Source organism: Drosophila takahashii, chromosome 3R (genome assembly GCF_030179915.1).
Source record: "Drosophila takahashii strain IR98-3 E-12201 chromosome 3R, DtakHiC1v2, whole genome shotgun sequence".
Taxonomy (NCBI): Eukaryota; Metazoa; Arthropoda; class Insecta; order Diptera; family Drosophilidae; genus Drosophila; species Drosophila takahashii.
The window spans coordinates 34,306,153-34,332,855 of NC_091681.1; the positions used below are offsets into that span (position 1 = coordinate 34,306,153).

At 43.3% G+C, this 26,703-nt stretch overlaps 1 protein-coding gene across 1 annotated transcript in view; it reads left to right on the plus strand.

Annotated features, from left to right (window-relative positions):
- Window positions 1–11,003: 11,003 nt before the first annotated feature.
- The window catches only part of beat-VII (beaten path VII), a 38,872-nt gene continuing 23,172 nt past the window's right edge, over window positions 11,004–26,703 (plus strand). Inside the window, exons 1-2 of the mRNA XM_017142929.3 lie at window positions 11,004–11,106; window positions 26,043–26,152. Of these exons, the coding sequence (XP_016998418.2) occupies window positions 11,049–11,106; window positions 26,043–26,152 (168 nt within the window). The 5' untranslated portion in view covers window positions 11,004–11,048. The remainder of the gene's footprint in view (window positions 11,107–26,042; window positions 26,153–26,703) is intronic.

Genomic DNA, 26,703 nt, shown 5'->3' on the forward strand with positions numbered 1-26,703 from the left:
TCCAAAGAAACGCGATATAAAAGCACACAAAAAGGAGCGGAGAGGTCGTAGAAATAAAATGTACGGCATAGGGATATACTCGTAAAATGAAGTGCCGACAAAATGTCTGCCATTTGGCCAACGCTCCAAATGGTCCAAACGGACTATATTGTGTATATCGGATTATAGCGTAATTCTTATTCAATTAATACAAATGACTGCTGCTGCTTTCGCTGCTGCCGGATGGTCAGCTAGCTTATAACTTTGCAAAAAAGGTGATAGGGAGGATAGGGCAATTTTCTACTTTTGCTTTTGCAATTTAATTAAACAAACAGTTGGCGCTGCTGCGGTTTAAACCATGGCCCATGGGGAAATGTAATTTGCAGGGGCGAAACCAAAAACAACTACAGCTACAATCGAATGCTGCAAAAATTGCCAAGTGCCGACGTGTTGCCGACAGCTCTAATCCTTTGTGAAAAATGGTTATCGTTTGGGGGCCGGAGTTCTAAATTTAATTGAATCCAGGGTTTGAGTTTCGAGGGTTTGCCTTTTTGTGCGCCTGCCGGTGTTGCATATCGATTATTTTTAATTGCTCTTTGACATATCCCCGAATGCCGCCCTTGGGGACATCTAAACATGTAATTAGTTGGCCATGTGGGTGGGGGAGGGGTTTGGCTTTAAAGCGCCCCGAGGGTGAAAAATCCATTCGACGAGTGGCGTTTAAGCCGCATTAAAGCCAACAAAGGACACACGGAATAGGGATAGGGGCACAAAGGACAACCGGCAGTCGTGCGTGCAAAGCAGTTGGCGTGTCCTGGCGACTCCTCTTCCTCCTTCGACTGTCAGTCGCTGCTTATATCGTTAATGTGCCGAAAGCCGAAAGCCCCAGCCAGTGAAAGCCAGCAAAAAAGTGCGAAATGGAAACCGAATCGAAATCGAAAGGGAAAAGTGGAAAAGCGAGGAGGGCAAGAAAAACCAGAAATCGGCAGGTCGCCACATCATTCATTTCGGCCAGCGGAAAAGTAATGAAAAAGTCCTATAAAACTTGAAGTGCTCGTAAAGCGGCAATAAGTTGCGGCCCAAGTAAAAATAGTGTTGCCTGCTTTCAGGCCGCGTGAATGATTTGATGACGCGGCATACGTGAAGTCCTGCAGCTGTCACAGTGTGTGTGATTGCTTACCTTGTGTGTGTGTGCCTGTCTGTCGCATCGCAGCCAATTAATCCGGCTGAAAGAAAAGACACGACGAAGGCGTCCAAAAGAAGCGTGGCCAAAAGCCGCAGCTGAGCTCCAACATGGAGCGAAAATTGGAATTCAAATTAACAAAGCGAAAATGAAAGATTTAAAAAAAGGTAATCTTAACATTTTAATCGTATACATACATACAGTTTAATACCATCAAGATAGTCTTACTTTATTTAAAATTTGTTTTTCAAAAACTTCAAAGTGATCAAAAAATTTAAGTTATTAATACGAAAAAAGGAAGTCATTTAAAATTAAATTACTGTTGATTTCTAAAAATATATAAAGGTGTCTAAAAGTATGCAGTGAAAAAACACCTAGTTTCAAATATGAATTCAAAGGATTTTTGAACCAAAAAAAAAAAGTACTTTTCGACACTCTCATAAGAAAATTCCAAACTTAAGTCACTTGATTTGGCACTCTTGTATATTCCTAATCTGAACTACCTATTATTAAATATTTACAACTCTTAACTACCACGTACATAAGTAATTTGTTTTCTTTCTGTGTATCTAACTTTTGTTAGTGGAGGAAATAGCCCACTGGCCGCCTTACTGTTGACCAGATATCCTGGCAGGAACAGGAGCCTGCTGTGCCTATCATTATCCCTTTTGTTTTCGGGGGCCAGCAAATTGCTTGCGAAGTTGGGGTGGGCATTTCCATTTCTATGCTCCGACCATTTGCTACCTGATTGCCTACATGACAGTAAACCTCGAGACAATTAGCTTTTCCCCGGAATCGGTTCGTTAATGCCTTAATTCGAAAACACAGGAGCTCCAGCACTCATGAAACATTCACGACTGAGTTGGCAAAGCGGAGATCACAATCGCCGAACGAATTATCGATGACAATGGATAGGCAGATTGGCCGGGGCAAGTCAATCATAAATCGCTGTGCCCCCTGCTGTGTGGGTGGTGTGGTGGGATGTGGGCCTCCAGTTTCCCTGGCCACAGAGTGTGGCATTATGCCGTTTGGTTTGGCCTAATTTGCTTGCCAACCACTTGACTGCCGGCAATCGACAAGTCCCGAAACTCAATTGAACCGCAATTTCCAAATCGCACCCTAATATACGTAATAAAAGGGGGGGTGTGCTGCTTCTTAGACAGTTTCTAGCCCACAAGCCGCAATGCAAATGGGAGTGCCCCGTGGGGGGTGGTGGTGGTGGAGGAAAAGGGGAGTGGCAAGGCCGTTCTCAGCCGCAGACAGCGCCCAACCGAAAGGCAGCACAAAACGGAAATGAAACTTATTAAAAGATTTGGATCTAATCGATTTTCGTCCTTTCACGCCGAAATGAACTTTCCCGTTCGCTTTTGGCTCTTGGCTTTCAGCTTTCTGCTTTCAGTTTTCAGCCATTAAAGTGGAGCGCCCGCCTGTCCCCTTAAAACTACACACATATATATGCTACATACCCCTGTTCCACCCATTCCCCACCCTCTTTTGTGTTGACCAGCCATAAATTTAATTGAAAACCAAACTGTCTGTCTGTGACAGAGTATCTGCAACTGCACATGTGCACATCGAGTATACGAGTATCTGTGTTTACTCAGGCAGTGGCAGTCGTACGAACTCTTGTGCTAGTGACTTTTACTAAATTTGATTTGGCAGTCCTGCTCAAATTTAACTGCAACTCTGCGGAGAGGACGTGCCAGTGGAAGGAGCACAGGGAGCACAAGGAGCAGCAGGAGCTAAAAGGACCTCCGAGCACCTCGGCACACGCGAGACAAATGCGATTTAAAGTAATTTGAATACCGAATGGATTGTGTGCACTTATCGACACACATTCACATTCACCAGTCGCATTCGTTTTGCCAGGCACTTTTTGAAATCGACATTTGCACACACAGGGGGAAAATGATGAGTTATTCATGTGCAAGGCACTTGCAAATGATATTTCGAGTGTCAGTAAACAACATTTATTTTTATCAATAAAAAAGGAATTGAGAAATGAGCTAAGAAGGTATTTTACAGCAGTAAATACTATCGTAATGATATTATAAGCTTAATGCGAGTTATTGTGAAAATTATTATTAGATTAGATTAGTAAATGACATCATGTTATATTATGCTCTATGTTTCAGGTTAATTACGAAGCAATTCAATTTCATTTAAAAATTTTTCTATCTTTATGTATTAAAAAAAAATTTTTAGGTAGTTTGTGTAAACAAAAAAACATTTAAATGAATATTTTAATAGCTACAATTTTTTATCAAGTTACTATTTAGGGATTTATTTACTATTTTAAGTTAGCTTACATTAAAATTAAAATTTAATTTAGATTTAATTTATCTCTAATATATTTTCACCGTGCAACGAAGCCGTCCCGAGAAACTGCAAGTTTGGCCAATTGGCAGGGTTAAACAGCCACGCCAGGCGAAGCCAAGCGGAGAGCATCAATTGTCTATCTGACCATGGCGAACTTGAGGCCAAATGGTTGGGGCATTGAGGGCCAAACTCGACGGGATGCTAGAGCCCCCACACCCTTCTCCCATTTTTCTCCCTCGACATCTGCAGCATCGATGTAACGCTGAACGCTGCGTTATTGAAATCGCCCAAGCAGCAAAAGTGTTTGAGTGCACTCAAGCGAGCACCTGCACTCACATTCGCATTCGCATTTACACCCACACACATGAAGGAGGAGCACGTGCGAGCGTAACTCAACCGTTAGGCAGTTATAACCGTGGCAATTGCAATTGCATTTTTATTTGCATTAGCATACCTATCCGGGCAGTTAATTAACACGCGCACACTGGCCGCAAAAAGTCAACGCATTTGCATTTAACAAAACAACGGTTGAAAATCAAGAGCCAGCCATTGAATGGTCAATTAAGTGCCAATCAGGCTGGAAACAACCCATCCGCGTGTTGCACTAATTTTTAACGCATTTTATTGACTTGTTTTGCGACAGCGTGTTCGCCTTTTTATGGCAGTCAGTGTGCCCTTGATTTCGCCCCAAAACGAATCCGATTTCGTGTATATAATTGAGGATAAATGTTTTTCCGCTTTTCCAATCATTTCTTGCTGGCATCGACAGAAAAGCGAGTTTCCATTTTCGGAAAATTTAAGCGTATAAAGGGAAAACCTTGGCTTTCGTTACTCTGGATTATTAATTTAAGAAAGAAGGTCAATTATACGAAAATTGCATTTCGATATTTCTGCATATTTCTGGTTAAACGTTACGTGATTGAATCACACTTTACCTTGGTATATAAAATTCGTTTGGTTGTGAAATCCATTTAGCAACTCCTTTGCACACAAGCCGCCCCGCAATTAAGAGGCATTACGTATACGCCCCGTGTGGCAGGAGTGTGTGATTGAATCGATTCAATGACTAGACAAGCGGCTGCCTATTATAGATAGCAGGGGGGTGTGAAATTTGCATATATACAGTATACTGTATATACTCTATATATGTGGGTAAATGTCGGTCGTGTGTCGCGTTAAGATTCCCGCTTAGTCGCATTAACGTCATTCAAGATGCGCGTCTAAGCCATGCACGATTGCATACGCTGCTCACACTTGAGCGGCGAATTGTTGCTGATTTTGGCTCCAGCAGGAACAGGATCCTTGCACAAATGGTATGGTATGAAATATACATACATATATACAATATGGCTTTGCCGATGTCGCCGTCATTTGGCCGTGTTGAACACGTTTTCAACACATGTTCCGCACTTCGGAGGTTGAGCTTCAGTTCTAGAGGTGCTGGTGTGGCACATTCACATTCGAATTCGAATGGGGGGCTGCCTGCGGAAGTCAGTTTGTAAAGCTCGAGCTGGTGGCAAAAACCAGACAAAACCAGAAGCCAACCTTTCAATCCGTGTACATTTATTTTGTGCTTCGGAGCCCCAATGGCAGTCGCATTTTTTCTGCTTCTATCCTTCTTCTTTTCCATTTTCCTTTTGCTGTGCAACTTGTGCTTTGTTCGATTTCAATTACTACAAATGATTTCTCCATGTGTTCTGTATGCTCTTTCACTGGTTTCTCTGGCTCGCTGAATCCCGGGGGGCTTCTTCGATTCCCATTCCCTCATAGTTCTGCCATATCCTCTCTCTCCACAGCACTTGATTTTCATTGACTTTGCACCTCTGCGCTTTTCCCGTTGCCTCTTTCAATTGCCTCAACTTGAGCTTGAACAGCTACCAATTTGGGTTGCACGGCCAGCAGAAGCTTAATAAATTACCTGGAAGCAACTTGTTTACTTTTATGTTGAAAATCAGAAACTTTGTCCCTTTTGGCCATTAAGGGGGGTTATTTGGTATATCCGAGCGTGGCATCAAAAGTTCCGCCCCCTCTGCCCCTCGGCTTTTTAATTATGTATCACTGTACCATATACACATACAACGAGTGTCCTTTCCAGGACCAACAGGACCAGGGACTTTCGCAACCCACACGATGTCAAAGTGGCCTGTCAACAGCCGTTGACCACTCGCCCGAGCAATCGAGCGGCCATCGGTGCAAAGTTTTGATGAGGGTTGTCATCATCAGCGTCAAACAAATGAAAACATATGTAGCGGCAACGGCAGAGCATCATCATCATCATGGGCACCAGTGACCAGTAGCCAGCGTCTATATTAATATCAAATGAACTGTGAGCACAACGAATGTGGGTCGCCTTTGGCAGCAGAACGTGCGAGACAAAACTTCATTGTGACAGTTGATACACATCCCATACACATCCCATAGTAACGGCCAACAACAATGAAAGTTAATAAGATTTTACAAGAATGAACCCATCAACTCGGAATGGTCACAGAATCAACAAGCTAATATCGAACCAAGTATCATGACTTAATTCATGTGGCTGGCCTTGCCCAAACTTTTGGCTGATAAGTAATTCTTGCGGGATTTAATTTAGATTGATTTCCCCCTTCGAAGTGCTTTTCCTAATCAATAAATTGATTTTAAAACTAATTTCTGCTGTCCACTCCCCAGTGATTCATTGTCACGCACGGGCAAATAATAGCACGCTAAATAATAAAGCTCGCGGGCAAACAAAGAGTTCTAGTTCGGTTGCAATCGAGTGTCTGAAATCGGGAGTCCCAATCGAGTTCAATTGCGGAATGTGTTAAACGACTCCCACGCTCGCTCTTTTTTCGCCTTTCCCTGTGTGTGTGTAAAAATAATTGCGGCTGGCTGCTCAATTTGCAGCAGCTGGTGGGTGGTGGTGCCACCATCTGTACAGGAAAACCTCCACCACCTGCACCGCCATTTTGCCCCCCGGGGAGTGATGTCCGTGCCGGGCTGTTTGTTTAGTGCACATAAATAAAGCAAACACTCGGACAACTCGCATCGAGTTCACGCACTGTCGGCAGTCGGGATCTGGTCCTTTCGCTCCTTCCTGTCCTTTCAGACCTTCTGGTGTGATATAATCAAAGACTATCGCATTGCGCTCTGGACATTTGCAGGCCCAGCCATCGCAGCCGACCATCAATCAGGGGCGAATCCAGAGGGGTTTCTAGGGGTTAAAGTAACTCTTAAAATCACAGTCCTGCAAGCAAGGGGCATATTGCAAAGTCGGTTTCAAAAGGTTTACAAAATTGATTTGGAAAAAAAAATATAAAACACTTTGAAATTTCTAAAACTTAACTTTGAGATAGGAACATCCAAATGTTATTAACCTGAAAAAAAAAATGTATCGAGCATTTGGCACATACTTTCAATATGCATAAAAAATTCAACATTTTGCGGAAAAAATAACACGAAAACAAGATTTGAAAAAAATATGTATTGGTCGAAATTTAAATTTATATTTTTTAAGGAATTTTAGAGTAGCTATTTTATTTAAAATAGAACAACTAGGAATCTATACTCATTTTAATGCCTTAGGAAAAGGTATTTGCAAATATATGCCCTTTAAAGAGCAATGTAAAAATTGTTTCGAAATCAAGCGAATAATTAAACAATTTTAACAAATTAAAACTTTCGAATGGTATTTAAACCTGGATGTAAAACCCCCCAGAAAATACTTTCCTGTCAGCCATCCAGAAGCGTTGACCACCCCGACCAGAAGCCTTCAGAGAGGCGCCAGGAGTCGAAGCCCCTGGCTTTGCCACGTCCATCGAGCCGAGCTCATTCAACTCATTCAACTGGTGTGCAATGGCCGGCATCCAGGCCCATACCCCTTTTGCCCGATGTAATGCACCTGGGCCATAAAACCAACCCCTGCAGCTGGCTGACTGGCTGGCTGTGTGTAACTTCATTAGCCCGTGGCTGATACGCAGCGGGTAAATTGCTCGTGAAGTTGGCCGGACGAGGAGTAACGGCCATCGACCAGGTGGATATCTGGGAACCTCAATCTTCGACTCAATTACGGAGCAGGTTGTTGATTTTGTCAGCTGCAGTTGACTTCCCTTTCCCTTTTGGCCGAAAGCCCATTTATGCATATGAATTTATTCAAATCAGGGCAGAAGGACCTCCGAGCAGAAGGACCTCGACCAGAGGTATTTGTTGTGGCGCTTTCGGCGCTAAACTATTTTACATTTAGAGCAGCCAGCCCAAAGTTGTTGGGCATTCCTCCGAAAATCCGTAGCCAGAGCCGATGTGTAAGCCAAAATAACCAGGAGCTGGAAAGCCAGGAGTGGAGTGGAAGGACCTGCCCCAAATCGTGTATGTATGTGTGCTCGGCTGGCGCTTTGTTCACATGTTTTCACTTTGTGCTTAATTTGCATTTAAATGGTTTTTGCACTTAGGCTATTTCCCGTGTAAATGAGCTTTGTTGGCCGCGTGTGTTGTTCAGTTTTCAGCAGGCCAAAAGGCAATGCAAAAAAGCAGAAGCAGAGAGTAAAGGCCGAGCTTTTGTTTTCGCAGCCGTTGGTTTTACTTGCATTTTGGCCAGAACACGCGTGTCTTGCCCAACCGAAAAATGGAAACCCCTTGGAAAGGCATTCGGCGGTCGAAAGTTCCTGTGGCTGAGTGCTCGAAATTGCCGGGGGGCATTACAATTTGTTTTTTTTTTACAGCTGTGCAAATTTCTTCTAGTTTCGCGTTTTGAAATTTGTTATTTTCAACAATCAGAGATTTCCTAAACGAGAACATAAGTTTGTGGTTTTGTTTGTTGGTTCTATCATTCTTCACTTGGCTGCACATGCAATGCATAACTTTTTGTTATTAAAATTTATTTGTAGTTGTGTTTTAATTGCACGAACAGCTAAAATTACGGTTCCGTCAAAACGGGCTCGGAATTTACATAAACAAATACGGCCTGGCAGTAGAGGAACAAATATTTGGCTCCCCAGCATTTATTCCATTTTCCCCATCCCGTTTTCCATGCAGACTGCAAAATGGAAAAGCCCCATATTTGTTTAGTTTTTACATGGCGCAGGTCGAGTGCGATATCATCTTTTTTTGATTAGGGAGAAGTATTATTTCTCGTATTATGTCTGGTATTATTTTTAGTATTTCCCCGGGGTTAGTGTAGAAGGCTAGAAGTTAACCTAATTGAAGGCCAGCGAAATAATTTCGCAAATTAGCGGCTACCACGCTTTTTATGACTTAATGCCTTAGACTAGATATGTCAGCAGATATATCCCCACCGAGCAAACAAGTCGCTGGCCCCATTTTCCGTTTCCCATTTAGCGCAATGTCAACTTTTGTGTTGTGTTGTGGTCACTAATGATGACAGGCTGGCAGGCAGTCAAAGCCCAAGTCCAAACACACACGGAAAATACAGAAAATGGCGGCCCAGTGCAGGATGACCAGCAGGACCTCCGTGTCCTGTCTGCAGTCCTTGCCTTTTCGCTGTGACAATGATGTGGCCCAGGCAGCGGCAGCGGAAAAAAAACAAACACAAACTGATTTGATTGTTTGTAATTAAAAGTGGACGGACGTGGAAAATTAAACGGCCATGCGCAGGATACAGGACACGCGGCCTGCGGAGCCTGATCCTCGCAGCCGGACATAAAACTTTATGGCCATGTGCCATCACTGTGCTCTCCTCCACCTCACACCGTGTCGTTAATTTAAAAAGTAGAAAAGAAAGCCCATAAAATGAGCTCTACACGTGCCCGAATGTCCTGCGAGAAAGGAGATCCTGCGTCTTAAATGGTTAATTAGCTTAAATAATTCCGTATTCATTCCGTTCCATCAAAACTTAAATGCCACTCGGAACGGAACGTCTGGTGGCAATGACAGGTTGCTCTTGAAGTCGCAATCGGAACGGCTCAGGATAGCTGTCAACATGGATATTAGTGGGAATGAGTAATGCCAAGCTGTCAGGGGCCAAAAGGGCGGAAGGAGTGGCCTGAACTAGAGCGACTTGGCCAAGAAGGCAAGGCCACATTGGGGCGAAACCGTTCGGGACCACAAATTACAATATTTAAGCTGGCCAAATACATTTAAATATTCCACAGGGATGGGAAAATCTAAATATTAACCAGCTTGGGTACTTGTATATAAGTTGAACAAATGCAAGAAAATTATCATTCCTTATCATTCTAAAAGCTTTTGCTAGCCTTTTATATTTTAAAACAATATTTTAAAAATGTTTTATAATTTAAGGATTTTTATAAATATTTGTAACACTATTTAAAATACTAAAGGTACTACCAAATTTTCATAAGTAATTAAAGTAAAACTATTTAATAAAAAGAAACCATAAATAAAGTGATTTTTTCATAAACCAATTAAAAGCAATTTGCTTAGTTAATTAAGAATAGAAGGCGTAGAAAACGAATCAGGCTCTAAGTGTCGCCGAGCGACAAGCCGCAATTAGCTCTTAAATTGACTGTTTATGTTATAACTCGATAATAGAAACTATAACGCAAATTGTTTTTTCAGAAACCAATTACAGACAATTGCTGGGGTAATTAAAAAAACAAGGCCAGTGGACGGACGTGTTCGTGGGCCGAATGAACGAATGGTCGAATGGCTAAAATGACTGAAATGGCTAAAATGGCAGGATGGCCCGCGGCTGGGCCACACTTAATGCATTTAAAGCGGCTGCTTTGGCCGGCCAGCAAACAAAGTGGAAGGAATGGTCTTTCGAATGGCAGCCTGTTGATTCTTTGGACTCGGGAAAGGACTCGTATTCGGCAGGACACATGGGAACTGTTGCCGTGGCGCAACAACTGGCCGGATAATTGAGCGCACGGAAAGCTCCGAACGAGCTTTCACTCTCTCGGCTCCGAAAAGTGGAAAGCTGGAAAGGACTCCCGGCACCACCCACATCGAAACGGGGGCCGCAGGTGTGGGAGTCGTCCTGAGCCGTCGTCCACTTTCCAGGCTGCCAGTGCGTGTCGCCTGCCACTTCAGTCTAGGATAAACGCTTGCGACGAGCACAACAAGTGCGCGCATGCAAAGAGCCCCCGGAGCCAGTGGTTTTCTACAGCCAAAGCCCCAAGCCAAAGTCCACGCCGTGTAGTGCAGTGTAGTGTAAGCGAAAGTGAGAGTGAAGGTGCAGCAGAGATAGTGAAAGGCTGGGCAGGACACCTGCCGGCGAGGTCCTTGCTCTGCGAGTGCGCGCGATCCGCAGGCGATATAGTATCAATAATAATAATAATTAGCGCGCGTTCAATCAAACATGTAACTCCCTTTCCCTGATATCAAACAAAAAACCCGCGATCAATAATTGCTTAGGCTTAGGGTTTCGGTAGTGGTGGTGGTGCCAAACACAAGTAGAACCCCCCGTCGATTTATTCCCACAAAACAAAAGCCACCGACAAATTGTATGCCATTTATTGTTTTGTGAAGATAATCAGATCGCTCAAGTGCTACAGTTTGATATTTCGAAAGTATCATCGAGTGCCCATTTTGGATTTCAATCAAAGGCTTAACCAGTCTAAAAAAAACCCCCATCTGCCCATCTGCAGCTGGACCCAATCAATTCGGAAATATGAATAGGTTTTGGATAATCGCTTTACTTTTAGCATTACAGCAAACAAAGCCAATAAGTAAGTACTTCGCCCAGTGAATTTCATGTTTGTTTTGTCCATTTGTGGTGGCTCTTTTGATTGCCTTTTTGATTATTAGTTTGGGGGTACACTAAAATAGAACTCATAATTGACACATTGACCAAGAGCAATATTTGAAATAGGGGGTAATTTCTTATGGTTTGACATTTCAATATAAACTTGGTTAGGACTTTCATAAAAATATAAGAATTTCCAAAATAATGGAATTTAAATTTTAAGAAACTTTTTTATGGTGCCCGGAATTTATTTTTAAAATATAAAATGAGAAATAATAACAATATAAGAAAAAAAAACTTTTTATAATCTGGAAGTTATGAAATGCCATTGTTTAGAAAATATAGCATTTTATTAAATAAAAAATTCAAGAAGTCAGACAACCATTTTTTCTGAGTATTCCCAACTCGCAAAGGGTACTCTATTTTTAGCCAGATCAATAATGAAGTTTTTCGGCCAGTCTGAATTATTTCAGTTTACCACACAGAATAATTTATATATTCTGGCATTTAACTCTTTTATGCATATATGCAAAACTCCGTCTCCGTCTGGCTAATTGCAAATGGGTGGGGGTGGGAGTACCAGTCTGGGTCCGAATAGTCCTTCTTGGCCCTACGAAAAAAGCCGAAAGTCACGCACTGGACGCCTTCGCTCAGCACCTGCCACCTTTGGCTGCTTTTGCTGGCTTTTCCATAAGACTCATGAATAATTCATTGGGCACGCTTCGATTATTTACTTCATAAACATTCCGCCATGGTCCAGAGTTTGTAAAGGTTCTTTAAAGAGGGGGTGGTTTTTGGCATGGGAGTGGGAAATGTCCGGCAGTTTACAGGTTGCGCATGCTTTTAATTTTAATAAATTGTAAATTGCTGGCTTATCAGCCACACGGCACCTGCACTTGCAACATGCAATCCTTGTTGACGTGCGCAATGAATTGCAAATGTCACTGCTAATGGGAATTGCCTTTATCGGTTTGATTTGATTAACGGGGGCCAAAGTGTGCCACAAAATTAAATTTCATTACAGCTTCATTTCGGAAGGGAGAAGGGGGCGAAAGTTAATCAAAAACCCCAATGAGCAGCTCGTAAAAAACCAAGGCTCCTCCGCTCCTCGACTCCTCGGTTGTATCTATTACACGTTGTCGCTCTGGCAACGTAATTGCTGAAAAATTAATACGCCAAAGTATATAAAAAAAAGGAGCAGGAGCTGAAGAACCGAAGACCCCCGATGATCATCCCTTGCTCGTAAAGCACGTTTTTGCAATTTACCCCGGCCGCATTAAGGAGTCCTCCTTCATCCGAGGAGCGGCGTCATATAAAATGCGCCGATGGCACAGTGAAATCAATTTCAAGTCATTAAACGAAATGAATCTTTATGGAGCGACTGACTTGCTCCTCCGCCCGCAGAGATTAGCAGCTGGGAGAGTGTGGAGTCTACCCAAGGATCTTGTTGGGGGTCCTTAACAATTTACAACACGTTGCCTTCTGGTGTGTAATCGAAACTGCCCTTAGTTTCGAGACACTCCAATGCGATTATTATTGATTTTCAGCTAGCGAGCTGAAATTGTTGTGATTGAATTATTTATGTGGGCGGTGGTTTAATGGTGGTTAGATTTAATGGCGGAGTTCATTAGGAGGGCCCACTTCTTCTCGCTCAGTTGATGGCCTAATTGAGTTGCCAACTGGCTGTCGAGCACTTATTTACAGACAGCAACAAAAGGCGCACGTGACGGGCATAAAGGATTAAGCCGCGCTGAAGGCACTGTTTGCCCAGCCCTTAAAGTTGGATTCAATTTTGAAATTAAAGCAAAACATAAATCAATTTGCCTAACTAAACAGTGGGATGGGTGGTTGGTTGGGTGGCTTGGATAACATTTGAATAAATATTGTGGCAGGCCACTTGAGCGACAGGGCCACCGAGGACAACAGCCGCAGGTCCTGGCTGGCCTTCGCGTCGTATACTTAATGTGGCCACATGTCCATACAAATGTAATAATTGCAGAAGCGCCGTCAGCAACTCTCGGTGCAACCTCAATGGCAGGGCTCCTGCTGCTGCTGCCCTCCGGCAGGCCAACTGAAGATGTAAATGTGGGGAAAGGACGAGGGGCAGGAGAAGGACGACCATGAGGATGTGTTCGGTGTGCACACATCACGCCGACGACAGGCGACGACAGCAGAGAAAGGGAAAGCAACGAAAGAGACGAGGAGATGGACGCCCGTTGCCTGCAGCAGACTAACTGACTGCGTGGCTGTTCCTGGATGCCTTCTGCCAGGATGTCTGCTATAAGGATGCCAGGCTGCCAGAATGCCAGCCTGTCTGCCGTATGACATGTGAGGACTTTGACAAAGCAAGCTGCTCCTCCCTCCGCCCCCCGGGGGCTACTACCAACTACCGACTGCCGACTGCCGACTACTGACTTGTGTGTGCAAAGACGCTTTTGGCATATCTAATGAAAGTTTCCCCCGGCATTGCACTTTAATGGACTCTCACCGCACACACTGCAAAATAAAGTCATCAAAAATATACAAAAAAAGAGGAAGCAATACCCCGGAAAAGAAGGAAAAAGTTGGCCCACCAATCGAAATAAATATTGTAAACGGTCTATAAATTGTTGCTCAGCCGCCGGGCAAAGTTTTCGACCCGCCAGCCGCTGTCGAAGTTAACTTGAGTGGCAGAAATCAGATTAAGCCAAATATTATACATGGCAGGCCGTAATGTATGCCTCTCGTACAATTTGCAGGTGTGCTAGCAAGACTTGAACAATTTTGCACAAATTTGGCGCAAAGACAATCAAAAAGTTATAAAACAAGCTTCGGCGAAACAAAAGCAAGCCTCCAATGGCCTCGGGCGGAATGCTAAGGATGCTAAGGATGCTGGAATCCTGCAGGATAGGTGTCTCTGTGCAGAGGCGTGTGTGTATCGGGCCGTAAAAAGTTTTGTTGGGCGCCAACTTTCGCCTGCCTTACCATTCCACGTTGTATTTTCCCACTGCCTGGCCTAACATTGCGCATACGCCGCGTGGTCTTATTATCAGCCGCATCAGCGGCGCCCGTAAAGTAAATGCAAAGTGTGCAAAGTCTATAAACGAGCGTCAAACTTAAAAGCCCCAAGGTGGCGTCGCCTGCGCCAAGGACGACAAGGACTTAAGCTTGTTTTTGGCCCGCCTGGAGGAGCAGCAGCATCAGACAGACAAACAGATATCCATAGAGGTAGGCAGAGAAAGTAGGGAAAGCCAGGTTTATACACTCCTCTTTTTTTGGCCTATCAAAAAAAGTTGCTCACACGACAAATTGTCACAAAGACAAAGAGGCACTGGAACAGGGAAAAGGGAATTTTATATTCCAGCGTTTTCTATTATTTGTATTATTTATGGTGCTCCTGGCAATGTCGTTAAACGGGGGCCCATTAAGAGGCCTCCAATAAATACAGGCAAGTGTGTGTGGGTGACAGCTGCTTCTTCAGCTACTCCCAACAAAATAAAAACCCAAACGGATCTCAGCAAGCAAATAAAAAAGGAAAGCTTCCGCAAAACAATTATGCCTAAGTGTAGGATCTAAAATATTTATGAACCGCCAGCTTTTGCACTTACTCCTCAAAAGGCGAAGCAAAGTCGATTGTCAGCTATTTTTGGCTGTAAAAAAAAGTAGGGAAAAACGAGAAACGTCAAAGCGGCTAAAGAGACTTGGAAAAACTATTAAGATGTCAGCAAATAATTACGCATGAAAGCAGTTGCATAAATCTGGTCGCCTCTTATTGCCAAATTCGCCACTAAAAAGGAACTGAGCTGGAAACTGCGAAGCCATCGAGGCGTCGCCTTCCGAGAATCGAGAATGGCCATAATGCGACACTCGAGGCCAAGAAAAGAGGGAGGAGATCTCTGCCAGCGGATGGAAGGCACTTTATCAAAAGGGATTTGCCAACTGGCCTGGGACAAAAAGTTAACGGAGGAGATATAGCCGAGCGCCCTGCATTTGCCTTCCACTTGGTCTTCTTTTTTTCGGGACCCTGACAGTTTTGTAATAACAATGACCGCAAAAAAGCGAGTGGAATCGATTTGCCATTTTTCACCAAATTTATGAGTTTATGAGCGGCGAAGCTTCGCTTTTTCCCCGCTGTTTTCCATTAAAGCCAAGCCGATGACAAATATATTTTATTCCCCTTGAACTTGATCCTTAATGAGCCTTAATAGGGATGCTCGCAGCAGGAAACAACTGCAGCATAAATCTCGAAAAAAAACCCTAATCAGTGAGAGGCGACCCGAAATAAATTTCAGGAAAATCCATAAATTGGACAAAAAATCGAAATATAAACTGACCAAGTCCAAATCCAAGTCGAAGTCCGAGTGACAAGAGTCAGGATTCAAATGCGAAAACCCAGCGAAGCGTTAATTATTCAGGCCCACATGCCAAGAGCCACCACAGCCGCATTCATCATTATCCACAGTTTGATTTTAACCACAAAGTTTTGTCGGCCGCAAAACTTTTGACAAAGGTCGAGAGCGAGCAGTTTAAAGCAGAATTGAAACGAAACGAAAGTCAAACGCTGCCGGCAGTTCCTGCAAAATAAATGAATGATCCTGGCTCTTCCCTTTCTTGTGTCGGAGGTCATGAGGTTTTAAGGGATTTGAGCGGAAGGCAACCGGATTCGAAAGACCAACCAACGAAAGTGATGGCGCATAAATTTGTGGGCCAGGACCCCAGGATTCGGGATTCCGGAGTCCAGGATCCGAAAGAGCTTAGCAGGCCGTGTGGTCAAGCAAAACAAATGACAGCAAAACGCATAAATTGAACCTGTTTTCCACAAAACCAAGAGCCATTCAAAAATCACGGAAGTACAGTTACGCCCGAGTTATGGCCAAAAAGTTCAATCTGCAGTCATTAGCCATCGGGTTATGGCCCTGGAAAATCACACAAGACTTCTTGGGGTTTGCTGCTCAGCCATAACAATTTAATCACTGCCGAAAACACACAGCGAGGACAATTTGAAGTCAGCCTTGTAGATTTTATTTTATTGCCGCGACAGACAGGCGTTAGCAAGCCGCATGGTGCACATCAAAACAATTCGCTGCCAGTAGGCAAAATTAATTAAAAAACGCCAGTATCTCTCTTGTCTATTTGGTATTTCCCTGCTATCTGGCATACAAACCCCACTTCAACTAGGCAAAAACATGTCTAGGCACTAAAAAGTTTATTATTGTAAGCCCGAGAGTGAAAAAGAACTCGCATTAAATGCCGAAAAAAAAACGAAAGGGAATAACTCGGCGGTGGAAGGGTAGAGTGAAGCAGGCTGAATGGAAAATTAAACAGAGCCGGAAATGTCACACACACACTCAAACTCGTACAAGCCGCACCCACTGAGATACGGAGACACTGGAAAAATCAAGCGGGGGAAAAGCGGGAGAAACAAGAACAAACAAACAATAACGACGGCAAATGCCTGGAAAAAGGGCTAGCAAAGTGGGAGCGGCGAATGTGTGAGCAAGGGGCGGGAAAAAAGGAAGTAAACTACACATTTTTATTATGCAAAGGGGGCGCAAATGAAAGGCAAATGTTTTGTTTTTCCAACCCCTCCCACAGTGGGTGTAATTTTATTTTAGTGCAGTTGTGCCTGTGTGTGTTTGTTCACTTGAAAGTATTGTTCACGGAACGCATGGTGGGGAAAAAAGGGATAAAAGATCCTTGGACGAGTGGGTCGACCCAAAGTAGGCAATAAAACACTAGCTAAAATCTAGGCACGCGCTCAAACGCATGACAAACAATACGGAAAAGCGAGAAAAATGTGGGAAAAACTGGGGTCGAACTTCCACTTTTTTATGAACACCAGAAATGAGACAAATAAAGTGTGATTACTGCAAATTGAGTGAGTGAGAGAGATCGACCGAAGGCAGAAAGTGACAGAGTGCGAAAAGTCGGTTAGTAATTTGTAGATTTTCACTGCCCCCGGAAGTGAGTCGCTTTAATCAAGTGAAACCCCTAATCGCCTAAAGCTGCTATCTAAATAGCTGGTGAGCCTGTAAAGAGATTTTCAAATTATCCCTCGCTTAAAACTAAAGTGGCTCATGTATCTCACTATCTGCTTTCCAATATCTACAGCTTCCGCAGCAAAGCAAATGAAATGCAGCCCGGAGCAAGCCAGTCCATGTATGAATTGTTTTCTCTTCTCTTCTCCAACAGCAGCTGGCTTAATTAATTTCACCAACTCCTCATGTACAGGGAATGTTTTCATACCAATGAGTGTGGGTGTGTGAGTGAGAATTAGCACTGTGCTACAGAATCCAGGCATTATAAAGTATATTTAAACTTTTCTAAAATTTACAAAGCTCTATGTTAAGTTTCATTCATTTGAGATTCATATTATGGTACAGAAAACACCAGTGTTTTGAAATCTTTTATAAATGTGTCTGAAAGTATGCAACAGTTTATTTCATTCATTTTAAAAACTACGTGTTTTTTATAGCATACTTTTGGACACCTTTTTCTGTTAACACCAAAGTGAATTCAAAAATTCGTATTATTAATAACTTTAATCCTAACCCATTTGAAAAATCTTAAAAGTTTTAAATAAATCAGATTATGAATTGTCTACATTTTTGTAAATGTACAACTTTCCAGCTATTTCTATTTATAATGTTTTCTTTCACTGCGTAATCTAACCGACCATTATAGCCTGTGTTGACTGTAACGATATTGCTTAGCTCGACAGTATTTAATGCCATGCAGTTAATATGCGGCAGGTGACTCAGCGCTCTAGCTCCTAATGAGCCCCCATGTTGATGGAGCCACGGATGAATAAAGCATTCCGAGCGTTAAATTGAATTAATAATGTTAATGGTAGGTGCTTATGAATGTGCGCTCTTGTGCCTCCTTGACTTTCGACTCAACCCACGGGCTCATGTGTCGTATGCGTAATGAGTGGGCGTCCTGCGACTTCCTACGCACCTTATTAATTGCCATGCTTTGCGATATTTAAGCATACGATATGGAACGAATTAAAGACCAAGCATTTTTCGCCTTATCCACATAGACCATTTAAAATTCAGCACAAAGCTGCTAGCTGCTGCTAGCAAAATCCCAGAATAAACGTTCCGGCTGAAGGATAAGCTGCTTATTATTCAACAAGCTGCTCGGTTCGCCGCTCGCTAAAAATGGCAATCACGGCGTGGCTCAATAATTGTGTATTATATAAGAGAGAGCAAAGCACAAAGCCAAATACGCGTCAATTGGCAGCCACATGCGCACTCAAGTAAACACAATCCTCAAGGAATTACCAGCTGAATAATGGCATCCACAGGGCAACAATGGGATGCTTGGTAATAATGGTTTTTGGTTTGAAGGGGAGGGCCAAAATGAAAGTGCAGGCAGCGCCAAAAATTAAATATAAATAAATAACTTTGAAATGCGTGCAAATTAACAGAAGGACTGCAAATGATGTTGAAACAATTTCCCTTTTACTTTTCCACTTTCCCAACCGAAAAGCAAGCTCAAGAGCACTCAAATATATGCAGCGTTGACTCGAGAAAAGGCGTTTTGGGGATAACTTGGCCGAAAAAGAAAATGGAAAAGCAAAAAAAAGGACAGGAAAAAAGGGAAAACGCACACACATTCACGCCTGAATGGCTGGCACTTCTGTCTTTGTAATTGCGGCCCCAACACTAATGCCTCCTTGGGGCTGGCCAAAATGAAAATGCGTAAATTATTGATTACAATCGCCAGAAATCATGCAGTCCAAACAAAAGGGGCTCCATATATACATATAGATTTTATGATGCCCAGAGCCTGATTGTTACGCCTTTTGTGCGTATAGAAATTTAGCTTTCCGTTCTTTCTTCTCGGCCAAGGAATAAGGCGAAAATGTGCCAGACTTTCGCATTTTCCAGTGCCCAAGAACGGAAAGGAAAAACCGGACGCATAATGAAGGCACTTTGTGAGCCCGGCTTGGGCGTTGATTTTTTAATGGTGCCCCAGGCCGAACGGCGGCCAGGAATTGGAATTCGCATTCTGATTTGGATTGGGATTGGGATTGGGATTAAGATGGGGAGGATTAAGGGGGGAATGCAAACAAACAAAGGCCGGCTGGCATTGATTGTGCAAGGACTTTTGTGCGACGCGCATTGTTTCAACAAGTCCTGTTGGTCCAAGGTTGTTGACGAGGGTTTTGCTGTCGCCGCTGGCTCAGCTCCTTATTAGCAGTCTTCATATAGGGTCGCTCTTCGACTAATGCGCATTTACAGCCAGTGCAAACCATGTACCATCCACCATCCGATATCACATGTCCTCTTGGCCACCGACATTAGCCCAAAACAAATAGACAGCCAGACAGCAGGTGCGGCCGAGTGTCAACAAAAAATTGGACCCCCGAAAATGAAGCCTGCTAAAAAAAATGAGGAAGAAAAAATGTCAAACTGTGGGTCAAGCATAAATGTCAATATCATCAGCAGAGGCTCGAAAAACGCTGCAGGCTCAATGGCGTCATCCCATCTGCCTGACCATCCTGACCATCCCAATCTCATCGCTGAGATGGGCTAATGCCTGTGTAGATTAGAGATTAGCCAACTTCAAAAGGCCCCCGAACCTATGGGATATTACGAATACCGAACATAATTGTGACGCAGGCTCAACTTGAAGTGATGGCGGTCAGCAGCGCTTTGGATTTGGTTTGGACAGCACGTGGCGCCCATTAATTGCCCAGGTGGGCGTGGTTACTACCCACAACCCCCCCTTATTTATCCACATCCACCTGCGGTTTCTAAACATTTTATTTATTTTTTTTTGGAATGGGTTTGGTTTGGGAAAATGTTTTCAATTTTGTGAAAACCGTACAACAGCTGCGCATGTCACTTCTCCCAATTCGTCGTCACACCGTAAAAATAAATAAATAATTCTACTCATTTAATTGTTTTTTGGCGACTAGAATGGTGTTGGCTACGAAATTGAATCGGACTTGGTTATAAACAAATCGCAATCGCTATCGGAACCAAAAAATGTGCGTGGCCTGCAAAATGTCAAATGCACTCGGGGAATTTCACTTGCCGCTTTCTGCTGCTGTCATGAATGATTTAAATGTGTTTGCCAAAGCGATTGCGGAATGTTTTTGTGGAATATGAATAAATGTAGCGACCGGAAATGAGCAATACAAGCCCCCATTTCCTGCCCTTCGTTTAAAATTGCATTTCCAGCCCCCAAAAAATATTTAAATTAGGAATACCCATTTTTGTGTTACGCATTGGCCAGATGCAAAATGATTGAAACTCAAATGGTTTCGTCCCTTCTAATTTGGCTTAGCCTCGGTTTTTCCTCTTGCGGTTGTCCCTTCTGCCGTTTGTTGTTGTTGTTGGCCAGCACATTAATAATAAATAATTCCCCTTAAAAGTAATTTAAGCATTTTTATGTGTTTGCCAACGCCGCCGTCGCAGTCGCAGTCGCAGTCGCCGGTCGCCGGCGTTTGCTTTTCATTTCTTTAATGGTCTGCATCTTTACGAGGCAGGTCCAGGTCGCGCTTACTGGAGCGGCAACTGTTTGTTGGCCATCCTCACACACTTGCAGGGCCCAAAGGCCCACCCACACCAAGACGGTGGACGGTGGGACAAAAAGGCAAAATTTCTGGTTGAGAAAGTATATTAAACCCCACTTATTAATGATAGAATCCTTAAGAAAATAAAAAAGTACTTTTTATAAAATAATAATCACAATGATATGAAGCCATGTCTTAAATGTGTAAAAAAAAAGATTTATTGAACCTAATCCCAATATTTGTAGGGGTGAACTATTAATTTTGATAAGGCGTAAAAAACCAGAGTTGCTCTAAAACTTTTGAATTTGCTTTTCTCTTCCGAAAAACTGCAGAAGTGACTAGAAAGTATATAAGGTTTATTGTATGGCATATGGCATTAGTTTTGGACAAATTCTCACGTTTCCCACCCATAGTGCGAGGCTCGTGGCGCATGTCTAACACTCGTTATGAGATTCATGGCCTACATGTGTTCGCTCCACGGCCTTGTAAATGGGAAATGGGTGCGGGACGTGGTGTACACTGTACAGTGGGGCCCGGTGGCTTGGCCTGGTATGTACTTTACGTGCTGGGGCAGCCCTGTGGGCGTAACTGGGCAGGACCTTAGATATCCATGTAGTAGTTGTGGTAGCTGTAGTAGTTGTGCAGCCGCCAGCAGTAGTGTGAGGTGTCCTTGAAGCCATTTTCTTATACATATAAACGGATTCTGTTCTGTTGGCTTTTTTTTCCTTCTGACTGGGCTGGCTCTTTCATTTTCGTAGTCGCTGGCTGCCAGGGCCACCGAGATAAAATTTTCAACCAGGAAGTTGGCTTCCTGTGGCGCTCTGGTTGTGATTCTGGTGCTGTTCTGGTTCTGCCTCTGACTCTGGCCCTGGCTGTCCGCAATTTCTTTCATATTTTGTTTTGGCCATTACATTGGCTACTTTTGTCGGTCATGGTGCATGGGTGGCTTGTATAAGCCAGCCCCATTTTCATTTTATTTTTCTTTTGATTTTGATTCCATTCATGGCGGCATTCGGCTGTGATTTAATTTCAGAAATGTGACTAAAATGTGGGAGTGAAAATTACGTGGAATAAAATAAAGGAAGGGCAATTCAATTTAAAATCACCCGCTTAAAGCTATTAAAGTTTTTTCTTTCTTTACTACGAAAAAAAGGGAGTTTGTTTGCTCAGCTGGGACGGCCTTTGATGATGCCTGTTTCCTTGTGACCAAGGCCAAGCAATTTGTCTCCCAGGGGAGTTGGGGATTTGGCCCTCTAAAGTCTCTGCTTTCCACGGTGGCCAAGCTCTTACTATATGCCACATGCATAGCTTCTGTGGGGAGGCATAGGGATATGGAATTACAAGCTCAAGGACCCCAAAACACAGGCCACAATCGACCATTTTTCTTGCCTTCCTCCAATGTTGCGTGCCATCCCGAGTTATTTGAATTTCACGCGCGCATACACTGGCAGGGATAAACTGGATTTATATCCGCTAATGCCTGTGATTTGTTCTATAAAATTACTTTATGCCTCGAACATGCCGGCGGACCTTGTCTGCCTTTTGTTTTTCGTTCGGCCTTTTCAGCCGAGCGAAAAGGACGAAGGACAAAGGACGAACAAAGCCAGTGCTTACAGTTTTCTGAACGAACGCCTCGGCAGCATAACGACTTATGGCCTTATCCTTTTCGTAGTCGTAGTCCTAGTGGAGGTCCTAGAGTGGGTAAATGCCGGCTGTTTGCCGTTTTATTGTTTGGCTTATGTTGCTGATAGTGTGTGGGTGTGTATGTGTTTTGGCCAGCAAAATGTTAGCTTTGTGCGGTCAACTTTAAAAACATTGTGGACTTTTCCTGCCAGTCACGACTTCGCCCTCTATGTGTGTGTGTGTTTGTGTTCCCAATCAGCCATAGCATGCATTTAAATTGGATAGCCTCGTGGCCACAAATCAATTAGAAAATGCCAAGTCCACTGGCGATAAGTCAGAAAGGCGGAAAGGGGGGTTTGAAAATTATTGACAGTCACGCCCATGACTTAAAATCGCCATCATCATGAGACCCGGGCAGACAAACAGCCGTAATGAGGACAGGAAATCAGTTTTCGAAAAAGTATTGGTTGTGGGGAGGGCTGGATGATCAATAGACAGGATGGCTTGGCAGCTGCCCGTTTCTAATGAACTCCATGGAACTGGGGAATGTGAATGCCCCCAGCATTGTCTGCTGCCATTTGGCCATAATGACCCACAGCCATCGGGACACCGGGACACCGGGGAGCCTTCAGCAGGCCAACTGACAGCTGGACGGGCCAAGACAGTCGACCCCAAGTCGATGTTATTGAATGGCTACACTTCGAGCAAAAATCGCCATATCAGCAATAAGCGAAAAGGGTCTTTAAAGTCGAACGGAAAAGACAGCTTTAAAATTAAAAAGAAACTTAGGGGAAAAGTTCATAAATAAATTTGTTTTATTGTATAAAAATAAGTAGAGTTTATTGATATCTTACTAAAGTTATTAGAAAAATTATTATAATTTATCTTGTGTTTTTTATTTACTAAAATTTTAGGCAAAAATACAAATAATATGCAGTCACAATACTTAATTTTTAAGGACGGAAACCGACGATTAAAATATTGTTTTATATAAATTTAACAATTTTGAAGTAATAACTGAATGTTTCATAATAATATCCTCATATTAATTACTCATTAAAGACAATTAAGGCCAAAGAGCACCATTAAAGAATGGTTATTTTTATTTCTCAGCACATATTCCATTTAATAGCTCTCGAGCCAATATTGATATGGCAATCAGTGGAAAACGTGCCCCGATATTCATCGTTTTATTGTTTCCTCTCGTTTTATTGTTTGACTTTATTTTAATTAGCGGACAGAAGTTGACCAACGACCGGGGGGGGACGTCTCTTTAATTATTTTGCGGCCTGTCCATGGGAACCATGGTCAATCAATCATCTGTCCAGTTGAGGCTCTTAAATTATCTAGCGGCAAACAATTATTGACTTTAATAGTTGGCCCATTAATCATGGCCCTGGGCCACACTATCCAAATTGAATCGAAAAGTGCTCAAACTCCTTCGTAAGTGGTCAGTGGTCATTGGTCCTGTGGTCAGCAGTTTAAGAGTTGAGTTTTTGGGGATGGAGGTAAACATATATTATGCTTTCGGTTTTGTGGTTAGCTGTGTGTATTTTTGAACACCTGTGTGGGGAAGTTAGGTCATTCGAGTATCGAAACGAATATGAGAACCAATCAAGCTGCAAACCATGAATCTTTGCGCAGCACTTGAATTTTATCTACTGACGAATTGAATTTTGTGGCGATAAATATCAATTTCCTTCGAGGCTCTAATCTAGTTGTTAAAGTCGCTTCTTTCCCCGCGCAAAAAGTTGCCCACTTTGGCTTGTCTTTTTCACAGAGCGTTGATTAATGTTGATTGATTGATTATTTGCGTTTTTCTGACATGATGCACGCTTTATTGTCGCTCAGCCCGTGGAAAATCATCAATTTCCGCTTGTAAAAAAGCACAACGCGAACAAAGAAATGCTGTTCGTTTATTTTTTTAGCCCACCACCAACCAACCAACCGGGCAAACATCCATCCATCCAGTGAGTGGTGGAAATGTTAAGCCTCCTGCCAACTCGTCTCGCAGCTTGTTGCACAACCCAAAGGATCTACTGTGTAGCTCCCCTCGTTTTTCCTTGTTTCTTCTCTATTTTTTTTGCCAGAGTTAGTAATGAATTTTTTTTGCCAACAGTCAACGAAGCATAATTGCGGTTGCTTAGCATCTTGTCAGCGGTCGTGCAGTTCAAATTCGTTATTCGCGTCTGCAGATATATTGGCCAGCTGCCAGGGCTGAAAAATGAGAGGGGGGAAGTGCGACATAAATGTCGAAAAAAGGCAGACGAAATGATTATAAGGCCAGCAGCTACTGGAAAGTCAAGCCATCGGTGTCTGATGACTGACAGTGGCTCTATATTTTTTTTTTTGGAGCTGCGGGGCCTTTGGACTCTGCCATCAGCATCTGCTCCTGTTGCGGCTGCGGTTTGGCTTTCGGTTTTAGGGCCAGGATGTCTTGGCCAGGGCCATGATTGAATTTTCGCAAATTTCGGCTCGTTAGCGTGCGGCACGAACACGTACGTCATGCTGGGGGCTACGATATGGCTGCCACGAGGCCGCTGAAGGTTCGCCATGTTTATGCCATGTACTGCAACAAGTTGCCAACTGTTTCGAGCCTCCGACATTCACAGATCCCGTATATATATAAACGATCCCTTCCTATACAGACGTACACTTGACACGCTTCATTTCATTGGGTTTTCGTTTTCGTTGTCGTTCTCCTCGTTTTGCATTATCCGATTATTTCCATATTTTTCGCGCTGTCAGACACGTTTTTTACTTACTCAGTCGTTGACATTTTGCGTGACTGACGATGGACGCGTGGTGTGAATAAATGAAAATGAAAATGGAGGCAAAATTGGCGCCCAACGAAAAAAAAACAAAAATGGGGGCAATGTGTTTGCCCTCGGCCACTTTGTGTCTTAATTATGATTGCGAATGGCGGCAGAGCGCGGGCTCATTCAAAATTAATTTATCGATTTTTGAACAAGTAATATCGAAAGCCAATTGGGAAAATTGCTTAAAAAAAATAAAAAAATCCGTTTTCAATGGCTTTTAACAGATTGTCAGTGGCTCATTTTAAGCATATGCAAGGTTTATTTTCATAATATTTTATGTGCCCACAAAATCACCGAAAAAAGGACTTCATTTAACGTGCTTGTTATTTGGCCAGAGCACACATACTAAATGTCATCAACTGCCGGTCAGCGGAACAGTCGCCAACATTACGTATACGCAGCGGTGGCCAGCCATGTGTGTGAACTGCGGACAAATATAAATTTTCAGTTTTTTTTTAAAGCTCAATTCAGAGCTGCTTCCACCTTGGTCATACGTGCTGGCTGGGAAAATGTCGTTTAAATGTCCTCCCATTTCCCTCGTGTGAAAAATGGAGGTTGGGTGACTCCTCCATAAAAGAGGGGCTGCAAATATTTGACACCCCCGGTGTCTGCAGGACGCACTCCATGCTCCATGCAGGCGCAAAAATTTCTCATGTGCACTTTGGCAAACAAATTAAGATTTATTGAGCCGGGTCGAAGGACGATGTCCCGTAATCTGCCAGTTCACTGAAGTATGTATCTTTCATGCTGGGGCAGCCGCAATTTCGAAATTCCCTTTCAAATTGCCTGCATATTCGGCGCCACACCGAAGTTTTCTACCAATTTCTTTTCATTTGACCAAGCCTTTTAATGGTTTTTCAATTAAACCACAATTGGCCGAGCTTTTCATTGTAATGGGGCTGGCTACCTTTTGTTTTCCCATTTTCTTGTTACTTAATTGTTTCTCTTTTTACTCCCTTGCCTTTGCAGATGGACAATCGGATGTGGATGTGCACTTAGTGGTGCCCCGGTATGTGGAACGCGGATCGAGCGCCACCTTCAAGTGCAAGCACAATGTCCGGCCGGAAATATTGTTCAAGGTGAGTGAGTGCGGATTGGATTAACTCCGTGTCATGCATGCGCATTTAAATTATGGAAAGCGCATTAAAAACTTTAAATTGAAAAATAAAAATTGCCATCAGTGGGAGTGGGTTGGGTGCACAGAGCACAAAGAAACTTTGTTCGCCTTGTGCTATTTTGTGGGCAGAAAAGTTTCCGGGCCACTGTGACAAAAACAACCACGACGAGCCGTATCCTCCGGCCAGGAGCTCCGCAGAGGATGGAGGTTGGAGGAGTACAAGTTTCGTGCCGCAACTTTGTGGCAGTCAAAGGCATCCCGCCTCGCGGTCTTGGTCCGCACAAAAAGTTGCACTCAAAGTGCCATTCCGCTCCATCGAATCCGTAGTGAAGCCCCCCATAAAACCGTAAACGTGAACGTAAACCTTTTACCGCTTCCGTCTCAATATCGACTCAGACTCTCTCAGGCTCGCGGCAATTAATTTCACTTCAGTTTACTTAATTCCATCACGAAACATCAACAGACACGCACTTGCGTATACGCCGAAATCATGGCCAAGCCTTCGGGCCCATT